The 14,921-nt window shown below is 43.6% G+C and overlaps 1 protein-coding gene across 1 annotated transcript in view; it reads left to right on the plus strand.

Annotated features, from left to right (window-relative positions):
* Window positions 1–11,975, plus strand: part of LOC8040904 (PAX3- and PAX7-binding protein 1) — a 35,197-nt gene extending 23,222 nt beyond the window's left edge. Inside the window, exons 18-19 of the mRNA XM_029991505.4 lie at window positions 8,589–8,743; window positions 11,400–11,975. Coding sequence (XP_029847365.3) covers window positions 8,589–8,743; window positions 11,400–11,481 — 237 coding nt within the window. The 3' untranslated portion in view covers window positions 11,482–11,975. The remainder of the gene's footprint in view (window positions 1–8,588; window positions 8,744–11,399) is intronic.
* Window positions 11,976–14,921: the final 2,946 nt, after the last annotated feature.

Raw genomic sequence — 14,921 nt, forward strand, 5'->3', positions numbered from 1 at the left:
TTATAAAATATCGAAGTATTCCAGCTGCATTTCAGAACTATGTTTGCATGATGCCTCTGCAGCAATCAAGCACTTCGAAATGAAGTTATATCGGGGTGGGTAAACAGGCTGCCACTCTTTTCTTATGTGCTAGATTGTAGGCTACTTGATAGGAAATCTTTTACTATGGTAATAAACAGGCATATCGCCTTCCGTCGAGCCATAATTGATTGGCTTTTAAGAGCTACCACATGAGCATCTTATAAACAGTTCAATCCACTTATAACGATAATAGGAAAACCCAAAAATTCAATTGTTATAACTAGGGTTCGTAGTTTTTGGTTTAATCCGATAAAAACCGATAAAAGTATGCCGAATTTATTTCGGAAATTCGGTTTTAACCGAAAAACGTCAGTTTGTAGGTTCAGCGTTTTCAGTTTAAACCTGTAAAAACCGATAAAAGTATGTCTAATCCGTTTTCTAAAACTGAAAAAGGTCAGTTTTTAGGGCCGCATCGAGGTTGGTGGTGGAGTTGGGACTGAGAGAGAGGAGAGACGGAGAGGGGGCTTTGCAAGGTTCGACATTGTGTGACGTCTTCGTGATTGCCCTCTTCCAAGGTAGAACATGCAACAAAAGAGGTCTTGGATTGGCCTTTGCTGGACATCTGTGTCCTCTCTTTGATTGGGCTTAAGTGTCAAGTTCCCGGTCTTAAAAAAAAAATGTTGAATGCGGGCTAGTATAAGGTTTTTCGCTTCATGCACTTCCGAGGACATCGCGGAGAGCCGTTAATGCCTTTCTTAACAACTTCTCTCAAACTTCCCTGTGGTTGAAAACATAAATACAATGGATCTTTTTTTTTTTTTTGCCATTACGCTGGTTTTTGTGCGGTTATCACCTCAGATGGTCACGTCGTCAGAATGGGAAGGAAAAAGAAGCGTGCCGTACATTATGCCCGCGAATTCCGTGATTTTGATGTGTGTCCTGACGGAAGTTGTAGCGAAAGACCATGTATGTATATGTGCCGTTAATCTTTGAGTGATCACGAATATCACAGCTACAAGGATCATCTGATCCAATGTCCGATGGTGTTCCTTTCATGTTCATTGAAAAACTTTTTTGAAAATAAATATACATCAAAAAAAGAAAACGAAAAATTGAATTTTAAAATAAACACCGAAAAAAGTATGCCGAACTTTGAAAAAATAGAAACCGAAAACGCGGAACTCTAGTTATAAACGATTATCGCTGTATGGGGACTAGGAACTGATAGTTTCTAGTCTAGAAACTCTAGAAAGTGATCAATATGAGCAGTACATCGTTATAACTTATAAGAGGATTGCACTTTACCCTGATCTCTCTCTTTTTTTTTTCGGCATAAAAAGTGTTGATATTAACTAATTAAACAGCTCGACCTACTCAGTCGTCTGGCTCCAGCAGATGCTATGCAGCCTTGCACGCATTACTGAAAAAGAGTAACCGATTACAATTACAATCATTTTATTGAAAAATGTGACTGATTACAGTAATATAATAATAATAATATATATTTTATTTTCCATTTACAATGGTGGAGGCCGAGAAAAAAAGCCGCACGAAACGGCTTGACGAGCTCTCGGCCCCCGAACTACATTCTGCAGCAGTGACAAGGCAAAAAAGAGACAAGGAAAAAAAAAAAAAAAAACACACGTTAAACGTTAAGAACACACGCCAAAAACACACACACCAAAAACATTAGTCGCCTACAACAAAATGGTACATCAACGCACGCAATTCTTTCATGCTTATAGTGCCTACGTCAACATCACTGTGAATAAAACAATTAAGCAGTTTAGATAATTTATAGCACAACATTTCTTTTCCTAGGTTCAATCGGCAAGTAGGTACATTCCAGTAATCAGGTTTTCGAAATTGATAATTGGGGACGCGTTGGTTTAAACCAGACAGTTCAATTATATAAGTACTGTTACTGCACAATTCATATTTATACTTTGTAGACAGCCTATAATTATACATGTTGTGGATACTTAATATATTATAAATTCTGAACAGGTTTTCTGTATGCGAGCAGAATGGCACATTGGCAATTATACGTAACATTCGTTTTTGAAGTAAATGTATTATCTTAAGATTTGTTGCCGTGGTAGTACCCCAAACTAGGTGGCAGTAACTTAAATGAGCCAAAAATAGAGACTTATACAGTAATAATTTAACCGACCTCGGAAATATATATCGATTCCGATATACCAGACCTACAACTTTTGCTAATTTATTTTTTAAATACTCAATATGATGGTCCCATGACATGTTTTGTGAAAACACAACGCCAAGCGTTTTGAAAGACTCAACCAATTCAATATTTACTGAGTTTATATAAATGTGTTCTAGTGCAGAAATAACTTTATTTTTCGGCCTAAATATCATAGCTTTTGTTTTATTGATATTTATTTTTAAAGCGTTTTTATCGGTCCATTGTCCTAATTTATCTAGTACTGTGTTGGCCATAGATATAAGTTGGTCTGCCTTATCAGCAGTAAAAAGAAGCGTCGCATCGTCAGCATATATAACAAATTTAGTTGTCTGGTCAATGTTCACAATATCATTGACATAAGCGTTAAAAAGAAAAGGTCCCAAAATACTGCCTTGAGGTACGCCCGATATTACCGATTTAACTGTGGAAACGAAAGTATTACAACAAACGTATTGTTTGCGGTTTCCAAGATAGGATTGAAGAAGAGTTAAAGCTTGTCTGCGAATTCCATAATATTCCAGCTTTTTCAATAATAGTTCATGGTTTAGAAAATCAAAAGCCTTTGTAAAGTCAACGTAAATACCAAGTACTAGTTTTCGTTTCTCTAGATTTCCCAAAATAAATTCTTTCTGTTCAAGTAAGGCAAGTTCAGTTGATTTATGCTTTCTGAATCCAAACTGGGATCTTGTAATTAGCTTGTGTTTATCAAAAAAGTTCGACAAGCGGATATGAATAACTTTTTCAAGTCCCTTTGAAAAGACTGGCAGTATTGACACAGGCCTATAGTTATTAATATCATTTCTATCTCCCTTCTTGTGCAGAACGGAAACCTTGGCTACTTGCATACGGACAGGAAATATTCCTGTCGATATGCACAAGTTGAAAATATGTGTTACATAGGGCGTTATAATGTCTAGAACATATTTTACTGGCTTAACCTGGATATCATCAACATCTCTACTCGTAGTGTTCTTTAAATTCATAAACACTGAAAACACCTCGGTATTAATAACGGGATCTAGAAAAACAGAACTCTCATTCCTTTTTTCAATGTATGAACAGGCTTCATTACTATATGCGTTTGTAGCTAAGTTTACAAAATGATCATTAATCGCATTAACTAAAGCAATACCTGTAAGTTCTGTACCATTCACACAAAGCTTTTCAACATCAACATGAGACCTGTCACATTGTAGGATTGAATTAATCCTTTTCCATAGAACATCAACACGTCCACTCGACGAGTCCAAGTTCCTATGATAGTAATTCGCCTTCGCCTTTTGAAGTTCCTTTGTTAGCCTATTTCTGTATAATTTGAAATTGTTTAGATCCGTCTGATCTCTTGTTTTATTAAATTTTTCGAACAATCGATTTTTTATATTAATTTTTGATAAGAGCTCTGGGGCAATCCAGGGCTTACGAATTCTTTTGGATGTTTTAAATGTCTTATACGGAAAAGTGCTTGCATACAGTTTTTTGAACCTGTCCAGAAAAAGATTGTATGCTAAATCAGGGTTTGTTTCATTAACAACGTCAGACCAATTTTCATTTATAATACATTCACGAAACGTTTCAAGGTTATCAGGCGTGATATCTTGAAAACGACTGATGGACTTTTTTTTTATTTTTATGGCATCGCTTGCCTGCTATGCAAAAGAAAGTTGGCAAATGGTCACTTATATGATAATTCAAAATTCCGCTAATCACACAAGTATTATCAACATTTGTGATAAAGAGATCAATAAGGGTTTCCGTGTTTTCCGTGATTCTAGTTGGTTTGGTTATCACATTAACACAGTCATACGTAGCAAGCAGAAAATCGAAATCATTTTTAGGTGTGGTATTAAGTAGCATGTTAATGTTAAAATCACCTCCAATTATCACAGTTAGCTTATTGTCGCTACAGAATCCCAGCAGAGTGTCAAAGAAGGCAAGAAAATTCGGAATGTTGCCATCAGGTGGACGATAAACTACAGAAACAAGCGTATTATCTGTCAGCAAAGACAGGATTTCATAATCACTAGAGATAGAGCAAAAACATGGTAACAATTCACAGTCCATGCCTTCTTTTATTAGTGCACACACACCTCCACCACGACTAGTGGTGCGATTTAAACAATAGGCATTGTAGGATGGCAAATGAAAAACGTCCCCTTCATCAGAATACCAAGTTTCAGTTAACATAATTACATCGAAAGGAATTTCAAACTGTCCAAAAAGACATTCGAGGTCAATGACTTTGTTCTTTGCAGAACGTACATTTAAATGGAAAGCCCGTAGGGAAATATTAGAACATGAGCTTAGGTGTTGTTTCAAATCAGTAAGTAGTAAATAAGGCGAATCCATCAAGTAATAACTGACGCGTCATAATCACGTAGGCAGAACTAGGAGTCAAGTGCGCGCAAATCATCTTCATTCTTGACGATATAAGAGCGCTCACCATCCTTTCGCCTGACAAAAAGCTTCCCGTTCCGGTGCCAGACATACAAGAATCCTTTCCCTTTCGCCCATTCTTTTGTCTTGGCCAGCAGCTCCCTGTTATACGTGGTCATGTTTTCGCTGACGTACGCGTTGATACCAGCGTTTCTCAGCCTAGCCCTCCTATCCAACCAGGCGTCCCTTGTGGTCTGCGATGCAAACTTGATAATGATTCCCGGAATTTTATCAGGCTTTGACGGTAATCTGTGGATAGCTGTGACGTCACTTTGAGACAGTTCGGGCATTTCCAACTTTTCTGCTATATTGTTCACTTTGCTTATCAAATCTTCACCTTCAGTTTTCGGGATGCCTTGGAATTCTAAGTTAAGCTTTCTGCTTCGCCACTCGAGGTCATTCACTTGGAGCTGCAGTTGTTTTAGCTTTGCCTCTTTTTTGCTTTGCTCGATTGCCTCGATGCGTTTTTTTAGGTCCTTTAGCTCACGGTCCTGTTCTTTCATGTGGCTTAGGATGCTATCATATTGATCAGACATTAGCTGAACCGACGTTTCGATTCCAACAACTGTCTCCTTTAAGGTCAGAAGGTCATCCAGTTTTCTGTTAATATTTGCTAACAGCACAGACATGTCTTCCCCGCATTTTTGTTTACCCCCCTTTTGTGACAGCCGGCAAGCTGGACATTTCCATGCATTACGGTACGCCTCCCCTTTCGTCTTCAGCGTCACTTCGGACACCCCCGCGCATGGCCCGGAGTGATACGAACACTCACATTCAGAACAAGAAATCGACAGTTCCTGATCGATTACCTCTTCCTGGCATTTTTGACACAAAGTTACAGCCATCTACGCGTGCAAACGCGTGACAAACAAAAACACACCCAGGCAGCAGCAGCGGCAGTGACAAGTGGAAAATTTAAGTATAGGAGGCAGTAACCAACCTGCAAGGGCGTACAGAAGAGATTAAATCCTCGTCCCGTCACTCGCCGCCGCTGCCGCCAGAATACCGCCGCCGCTGTAGTAGGCAGCTTTATAAGGCAGGATGGCAGGATCACGTGGATGTCTGCGGGTTCCAGCGCCGTCAGCGGGCCGATCCTTTTCCCTCGTTGCGACCAGCTCTTGCTGAATCGGCTGTAGCGATGGGGCTTGAAACAGCGGTCTGGCTGAGGCTGTGTAATCTTGCTAGTTGCAAATCACGCCGCCGCTGTAGTAGGCAGCTTTATAAGGCAGGATGGCAGGATCACGTGGATGTCTGCGGGTTCCAGCGCCGTCAGCGGGCCGATCCTTTTCCCTCGTTGTGACCAGCTCTTGCTGAATCGGCTGTAGCGATGGGGCTTGAAACAGCGGTCTGGCTGAGGCTGTGTAATCTTGCTAGTTGCAAATCACTGCAAGGGCGTACAGAAGAGATTAAATCCTCGTCCCGTCACTCGCCGCCGCTGCCGCCAGAATCATTTACTGCATCAAAAAAGTAATTGAAAAAATACCAGAAAGTAATTGATTACTTTTCATGTTACTTTTTTTTTTTTACTTTTTACTACGAAATTATGCATGCATACATATGTTCAAAGTGGTTACATTTTGTTTCTTTTTGTACTCACACCTTGTTAAGCTTCAACAGCAGTTCTAGGTCGAAGTTCTTGTCAGTCATGTTTCCACGATTCCTGGTGAATATATCTGCCACGACGTTGGAGGCCCTCTTGACGGATGAGCTTGTTGTAGCGCACAAACACTTTCCATACCAGTGCGTTGTACGCAAACAGGGGGTGGGGTCTTTGTCGTGTCTAAATGAGGTCGGTGCAGAACACAGTCACTTATGCCGTGGCGAACCCGGATCATAACAACCTGTACAATGGAAACGAGGCACTCTCGACAACTCGACAGTCAAAACGTCGCTGAGTGCGTTGACATTCTAATCCTTCTAATATCTTGGTGTCTTTTTTTGTATTTGTTTTGGGGGTCGAAAATTGTGTCCAATGTTGGCGCAACATAGACGAGTGACGCACGGGCAGACAGAGCAATTTTTTTTACATTAAAAAGCTCAACTCAATAATTTCAGCTCTTCCAGAAACATATAATTGTATACTTGTAACTTTACAGAAAAAAAGTAATTGAAGTGTTAAAAAGTTACAATAAAATGCAATTGATTACAAGTAATCAGTTACTTGCAGTAACTTGTTACGTACAAGTCTGATGCTAAGGAATACAATACCTTAGCATCAGTTTGTGAATTTAATTGCATGAATGGCTATTTCTAGCTGATTGGCTATTTCTAGCTAGGAGCTGAAATGATAGCACCATCCAAAGGTCCTCTCCAGCCAAGAGTCTGCTTACTCTGTTGTTTTAAGTATCACAAGTTGTTCAAAGGGCTGTCCAAACGGAACTTAGCAGGATGCCATGTTGCGACACAGCACCGCCATTAGCAGTCCACTTTCGTCTGAGTATCTTTTTTTGCCGGGGGGCAAGCTTCGTTTTGCTTCTGTCCTTGACGGCGGCCTGGAACGCGTTCATCACGTGGGTCTGGACAGCCACTCACATGCTCTGCTGGCTCTCATACAAGGCCTCCACTGTTGTTCAGGTGTAAGCCTCTCGAAAAGGAGAAAGTGAAGGATACGGAGGGCCAAGAGGCCTAACCTCTTTGGCCTTTCTTCCTTTATGACGGCGACCACGGGCTGCGCCAAAACAGATAGACAGGCACACCATTGGCAGGTCGCGTCTGATGTCAGTTGTGACAAGCACCAACGTCGCAGAAAAGCAGAGGAGGTGAGGGGGAATGCCATGCTGTTTGCGTGGTTGATGTCCAAACTGAAAAACATATGGGCGGACAGCAACTTTTACTTCTTATGCCGGTGCTGTGTCGCTTTTTGCCGTCTAGCGTGTTCCGTTCGGACGGCCCTTTCGACAACCAAATTGGATTGGTCTTTAGATTTCATCTTTTTACCTTGGCACTGAAGCATTTCAATTGGCTCTGGGCTTTTAGCTGCGGAAGGAGGATAGGTATTGTGTAGAAGAACATTGAAATGTCATTCTGGCTTAATTTTTTGGTTTGGTTCTTGAAAGTAAAAAAGCATTTTTGTCGCCACGAGCTCTTTACGTTACTTCCTCCTCCTCAACATCTTTTCTCCTGCCCAATGGCTCCAGGTATGCGGCCATCATTATTGCATTAAACGCATTTGTCTGCAAAGCAATAGGTGTGTGCCATTCCGGAGGCACAGTTGGCACAAAGCAATCCTTGACTAAAATCGAGTTGTTTCCCCATATGCTTGGTTTCATAACTCGGTATGCTAGGCTGCCTCAAAGAGTGGCAGCTGATTTTCCCTAGGAGACATGATCCTGAAGAAGCTAGGAAGTCTTTTGGCGAAATGTGTGCACCCAGTCTGAGGCTTCCAGGAGGTGCCTTTGCCGGTTATGACAGTATGATGAGATTGCATATCTGGGCTCGACTCTTCCTCACGATCCTCACGACATGCACATTTTTCTTAAAGCGGGGGTTTTCAAACTATCTTGAGGAGACCCTATCTGGTTTTGGCGCTGATGCGGTCAAGTCGTGCAGTAGCCTATGGACCTTGTAAACAAAAATCTACACACAAGGGAGTGTTTGTCTCAGACATCAGTGAGTGGCCCAGGTTTGCTCAAATAAACCGGAACAGCATTTTACTTAGTTAAGACTGCAAGTTCGGCCAGTTGGTTTTGATCCATACTGAGGTTTTACGCCAAACAGCACCGGGCCAAAAAGTGAGATGCATTGCTTGGTTCTGGAAACAGTTGAGGAAATCGGAGGCTCGGGGAACCCTTGAGGGTACTCCGGGGAAGGTTCCTAGGAACCCAGTTGGAGAACCCATGTCTTACGGCATTGATCAGTGTGCATTTGGCCAAGATTGGTTGTCGCTGAGGCCGGGGGAGGATGTCAGTGTTCGGGGCTCATGACGCAGGTGGTGCTAACCCTGCCCACGTCGTGGATCCGTGGCCCTGGCACTCCACTTCCGCAGCTGGACCTCCTGCTGCGCTTCCTCAAGCTCTACCAGCAGCACCTCTATAAGCTCTCCTCCACCGTGGGGGACCTCTCGGAGCTCCACGGGAATGCCAGGCAAGCACCGCTCGTTATCCGCCCTTTTAATCCCTCTCTGGGCCCGCTGCTGTTGTGCCTCTGAACTGAGCCAGTTCGGGGTGGGAGTTTGGGTGGGCAAAACGGGCGTTGCCTCAGTAAGCATTCAGTTAGTCATGACACAAGCCCGAGTCTGCGGGCAAGCAAAGGAGAACACACATGGGAGAAGTATCACACGCGGCTAAAATTTACTCAGCTCGAAAAGTGCTCGTCTATTTTTCACCAGCTCAATGGCACCCCGACTTTTTGTTCAGAAATGTTCAATTGATGGTAAGCGCTTGTTGCATCCAGTTCTTCCACATTGTGGAAGAACTGGAACTGTGAAACTAGAACTGCACCTTTTTGGCTGCAGTTCTAGTTTTTATCGAAGTTCGCAACTTTGGCTTTTTTTTTCTTTTAGGGACGTTGTTCTACTGGCTGTTGTGTTCTCCTCTTATTTTATTAAGAGTTTCGTTCAATGCTTAACGATGAGAGGCATCTCTATAAAGCACTTGCATTTTTTGCACTATTTATGAACTAGCGATAGCTTCTCACAGTTAATTGTCACCCCCCTTGAGTTACTGATAATCTTTTTTTTGTTTTTCATTTACCAGTTACTAACAGGATTCCATGTTTTCGAGTTTTTCCTTCTTTTTTTGTTTTAAATTCGGAGGGAAAGGGGGGGGGAGATTTATTGGGGTATATTTGTACCCATAGACTCAATGTTTTTCGATGTCAATCTGTGGTCTCGACAAAAAAATTGGCATGCATGTCGAAGAAAACAAGACACGGGCATGGGACTCCCTAACCTCTAGGGATGGTGACCCAAACACTTGAAAGACGTGAAGGAAATGAAAAAAAAGGTTGTCTTCTTCACCCACAGTGTATGAAGAAGTGAAAGTGATAACTGTACCTGGTTCCTGCAGTGAGGACAAAATAGGGTCGTCATGTGCCTGAGGGCGTCACATGACGAAACCGATTTGCTCGCATTGCGCGAATGGGCTACTGCTATCGCTTTCCCTTCTCCGCACATTGACGGGAAAACTTGCATCGGCACAGGTTTTCCCGGTGTCGAGCACTGAAGGGAGGGGATAACATTGACGTTTGGCTACGAACAGAGATGGAGACGCATGCAGAGAAACATGGCAAGGCTCTGCAGGGAAGGTGGGCGACGAGTTTTGGTAGTTTTATGTTTGGAGTTGCGTTCAAGATGTAGAGATGTTAGAGTGGAATTGAACGCGATGGAAGTTTCTAAAACCATCCAATATCACACGTAGCAACCGAATACTGCCACAGTGGGATTTCGTATAACGTGAGTAATGTTTGAAAACGCCTATTTTGAAGTTATCGTTAGTAGACGACAAGGAAGACGCTCCGCTGATGCTTCCTTTTTGTTGTGCCGTTATTGTTGAATCGTCGGGGCTCTTTCTTCGCGCGGTGCGGCCAATGGGAACACCCGACTCCTCTTTCTCCTCGCACCATGAGGGGAGAGGAAGGGTTTTTCCACTTATGCTGTGACGACTGACAACAAACGCCGACATCGAAATCCCTTCAAAGTGTCACCGGTGAAGTTATCACTTTAAAAAGAGTGCAGTTACATAAAAAGCAGCCTCATGGACAGTTTAGTGGGGGGTTGTGTTCAAGGTCAACGTAAAGTAAAGCTGTAGCTAAAGATCTATTTCTGTATAGCTTGGGTTTTTTTTGTTCAACACCAGCTCCACTTCAGCATTTTCTGTTTTTCCCGATTTCAATAAAACCGGCTCAGAAGCTACTTCTGGAGGTACATATACCGAAAACACGGACCCCTAGTTATGAACCACTGGGATGTCTTAGCTCAACTTTAGTGTCATCACTCCCTCCAGCATTTATAAATTACTTTTTCCCAGCTTACACGTGCGTGTAAAGTATGACACAAAAGAAAATTTGCAGTCCCAGGCACACTCTTTACAAAAGCACTGGCTTCGTAGCAGAGAAAACTTTTTGTTCTGGCATACAGAACCATTTGCTTGAGGTATTATCTCGATTGAGTTCCGCCCGTGTTGATCTGCCTGCACCCCTATGTACAATGGGCGACGCTCACTCTCTGCGTGCCCTTCTGTCCTACCATGTACAGAGTCTGATTTGATTGAAAGGAAAGCGCCGAATGAACAAGGACGAAGAAGGGGACAGAGAGATTTGATGACACGAAGCATAAAGAATAATTAACGAGAACCATGAATCTTCCTTGTTTTTTCCACTTTGCTAACTAGTGCTAATAGTAAGCACCCAAAAGGTGGAAAGTTAGGCTAGTTGGTACGATAGCATAAACACTCCACATTCATAAATCATCAGACAGACATCAATATTTCCTTACATGCACTGATTTTTTGCAAAAAGCGTGTTTATGAAGCTCTATCTCTCTTTGTAAACGCCTGCCCATTTATCTCTTTACAATGGATAGCCTACTTAGTCAGATATTCCAAGGGTTAAATGCAAAGCCTCCCAAGTAGCAAAATAGTAAAAGAAATTAACCGCCACGGCCAATGGCCACTTTGGTTGTGGACGTGTTGCAGGGACGCTGTAGCATCCCGGTGTGATAATCACACGCAGGAGAAAAGGGGAGTCCGGTTCCCCCCCCCCCCCTCCAGCATTCATTTGACAGTCCCCGCCCTCTTTGCAGAGAAAACCTTGAGGAGGTGAACAAGCTGGTGGCGTCACTCACTACGTCCACCGAACAGACCAAGTCCAAGGGAAAGAAGTGAAGTGTCCAGCCTTGTAATGGTATCTTTCTTGCGGGGCTGCGTGCGACGAGCTGACGACCTGACCGAAACAATTATTTTCCGGGAGACGGGGGCAAGACCCCAGACTGGCAACCCCGAAGACAGCTGGGATCTTTGGTTTGGCATGAGGCACCCCAGAAAAAAGGGAGGATCTCAACCTTTCGGAAAAGAACGTCTTTCCAAACATCCGGCCAAAGAAGAGAGGGCTTTCACTCGCTTGGACCGAGTACCTGGCATTCCTCAACTTCACACTGGACTGTGAGCCAAACTGGGAGTTTGGCTGCCTTCGTGGCCGTGTCGGTTGTCCTTGTGTGCACCTGGTGACTGAGCTTCCACTGACTTTTTTTTAATGCCTTCGGGGTTGTACTGTTTCCGTGTGTGTGTGTGTTTTTTTGTCTTCTGCATACAGAAACCACATTTGACATCTGAAATAAATCATTCTCACTGCAGATTAAAATGGCCGTCATTGGTGGGTACATCTGAGCAAGTGCCCACCCAAAAGTAGTAGATAATAAGAAAATGGGGGTGGGCCTTGTTAGGCCTGAGAGCAGAAAAACAGAAGGGGCATATGGTGCCTTGTTTGATCTGACAGAGCGCATAGGGGCACTATAGGGGTCTGGCTGAATCCCTAATTTCTAAAGCCTATCTCGCATCAAGCTTCACCGCTTTGCACTGGTGCACGCACTTAAAGCTTCAGCTCTTTGCGCCCCCGGAGAAGCAGCATGTGCGGAAGAACACCTTGGATAGCTCAGTATGCTCAGAAGGTTGCTGGGGTGAGCACTTAGTGTGTCCTTGGTACCGAGCGAGTGTAGAGCCCTCCTGCTCAACAGTGTACTTGAATTCCTGCTCCTGTTCTAACGTAGCTCTTTGATTCTAAGGCTATAAATATCGGGGTCAAAATTGTACAGAACCTAATCATTTTCTCCAAGATACTTTTCCAAAATTCGAAGCGCCTCATTGCAGCGTAATGCCACATTATGCATTCTGGGAAGCGATGGGAAGCATAATCTAGTATACGGTGCTCCGCTTCTGGCTCACAGGTTCCCAGAATGCAACGTGTGCGGTGACGGATTTCTGGAGCTATTAGTCTATTGAACGTAAGGTTATATTTCACGAAATGAATTTAAACGCAATAACTTCCGTTGCAGCTTGAATGCACTAAAATCAGCTCTCCTATATGTCCCATATAGGAGAGCTTTAGTAGATTGTTTCGATAACCTGATTGTTCGCCTGTGCTTTTGCATATGCATCATACTGTTATTGGAGGTATCGGATTATATCTGTCTCGGTACTATATTTGTTTCCTCTTGCTTGAACCAACTGCTAGCTGGCAGGAAGTTTTTTTTTTTTTTTTGATATAAAGTAAATAAATGGCTAAAACCTTGTAACAAAAAGTATTTTGTAAAACATTTTATTTTCTACGGAGTATTTCCAAACGCTATTCGGGAGTAAAAAAAAAAAAAAAGAGAGACCAGTGAATTGAGTGCAACAGACCCCTTGCAAAGATCCCAAAAGTACTCGGTATGTCCCTCCTATCGTCTTGCCTCCCGCTACCACGTGGCATACACGAGCAGGCACAGGTTACCATAGCAACAACGTTCGAGCACCCCACAGCCGAGTAACCGAGTTGGATCGTCGGGCGAGCGACAAGCGTACGGGGGAGCAGGTCTGGCCCTTTTTTTCATCCCTCTCCTTTGTAGTACCGCACCGCCTCTGTCGTCTGCTGCGCCTTCTGTGACACTGCAAATGTTAAGAAGTTACGTTGGGTTACATTACATTTTGGCAACGAGCCGAATTACAAGATATGTCAATGGCTCATTTCTTGTTTTTTTGTACTTTCTAAACTGCATTTGTTTCTTTTCTCATATAAAATACTGATCAAAAGCTATTTTCGTAACTAACGGAAACGGTTTGCGCCACTTATATTTTGTATTTCGAGTAAAAAATATCTTTAGCGGCTCTGATCAGTCGTGAGGCAGAAGCTGACCAGGACCGACAACATCATGATTTCGTCGCATGCCGGACGCATGTCGCATGTGTTCAGCACCACAGGGCACCTCCGTTGGAGGAGGAGGTTTCCGCGTCGTCCGGTTAAAATATGACTCACTAATATTTAGTTACTCTCTTCATTCCCTCTGGGTTGCCCAAACCAGAAGAGATATGGAAACCGCAAAGAAGGTAGATGCTTAAATAGGATTACAGGGTCCCGTTAAAGGTGGATTGATATGAAGTCCCTTAAGATTCACGCTTTCAAGTACCACAAACCATTGTTGTGGAAACGTGCAAGACGGGTCACTAGCGGGTGCTCTGCCTTAATTCGCTTCCAAGGGCCGCTCATTTCAGCGCTGCGCCTCCATTTGCTTCCAAGGGCCTCTCGAGATACAGGCTTCGTGCACTGGCGCACTTGGAGCCACTTGCAAGACAAACACAAACGTATCGAGGGGCTTTAGACTGATAGCGTAGCAAGTGCCACAGAGTGGATGCATCACGAAAAGGCACCAGGCCTTCTAGGAAGCTTGTTAACTGACTCTGATCCATGTTGGTAAAGGCCCATTCACACGCGACTCCTTAGAACCGAGCGCCTTAAAACCTCTTACGACGAGAGAACACACTGGCGCCATCTATGCGGTAACCCTGGAACTGCATTTCTCTAGATCGAAAATTTGGCGATATTTGCGATGTCAAATGTGCGTACTAATGAGAAATGTGTGTTTCTAACATTGACAAGTTTTTCAAGCCAAGGAAGTAAGATGCACGAAAGAAATAAAAAATATCTGTACGGGGACCGCCAAGTGTTCCACTGCTACCCGATAGGTGGTGCCACCGTGTCCTCTCGTAGTAAGAGTTTTTAAGTGGTTTCAAGGCACTCGGTTCTAAGGAGTCGCGAGTGTGTGAACGGGCATTTGCAGGTTAAAAGTTCAGGATAAGCACCTCCCACTTGTTTTCACTATAGCACAGTGAGTGCTGGAGAGGAGGTGACCTCCATAGCGTTCACTCTGCTGAGGTGGGAGGAGCTTCCCCTGTACTTTTAACCTCAGAGGAAAATTGGAACTCCCTCTCGCGTGGCTCCGGCCCAACCTCAACCCTGTCTCCTAGTGGGTCTGGTGTTGGAGTGACACTGGTGACACCAACAACATTCGACCAGAGGAAAATTGGCGAATCCCTTGCCAGATGGAGGAGGCAGGGGGCGCGAACCCCCTAGCTCTTCCTGGCAATCATCCCCACAGCATGATGATAGTTACAGAAATGCACTGGCCTCGACATTTTTGTTTGTTTTTTAGGCTAGGTGGCGCAAGCTACCGTCCGCTATTACGATTACAGTCGTTAATAGTTGTCCATCCATGGAACCTCCCCATGCTCCCCATCGCCCGATCGCCGCAGCTAGAGCACTATATAGCTCCTACGGAGCAGAGTAGCGCAAT

This window comes from Ixodes scapularis, unplaced genomic scaffold (assembly GCF_016920785.2).
Source record: "Ixodes scapularis isolate PalLabHiFi unplaced genomic scaffold, ASM1692078v2 PGA_scaffold2__306_contigs__length_199485367, whole genome shotgun sequence".
Taxonomy (NCBI): domain Eukaryota; kingdom Metazoa; phylum Arthropoda; class Arachnida; order Ixodida; family Ixodidae; genus Ixodes; species Ixodes scapularis.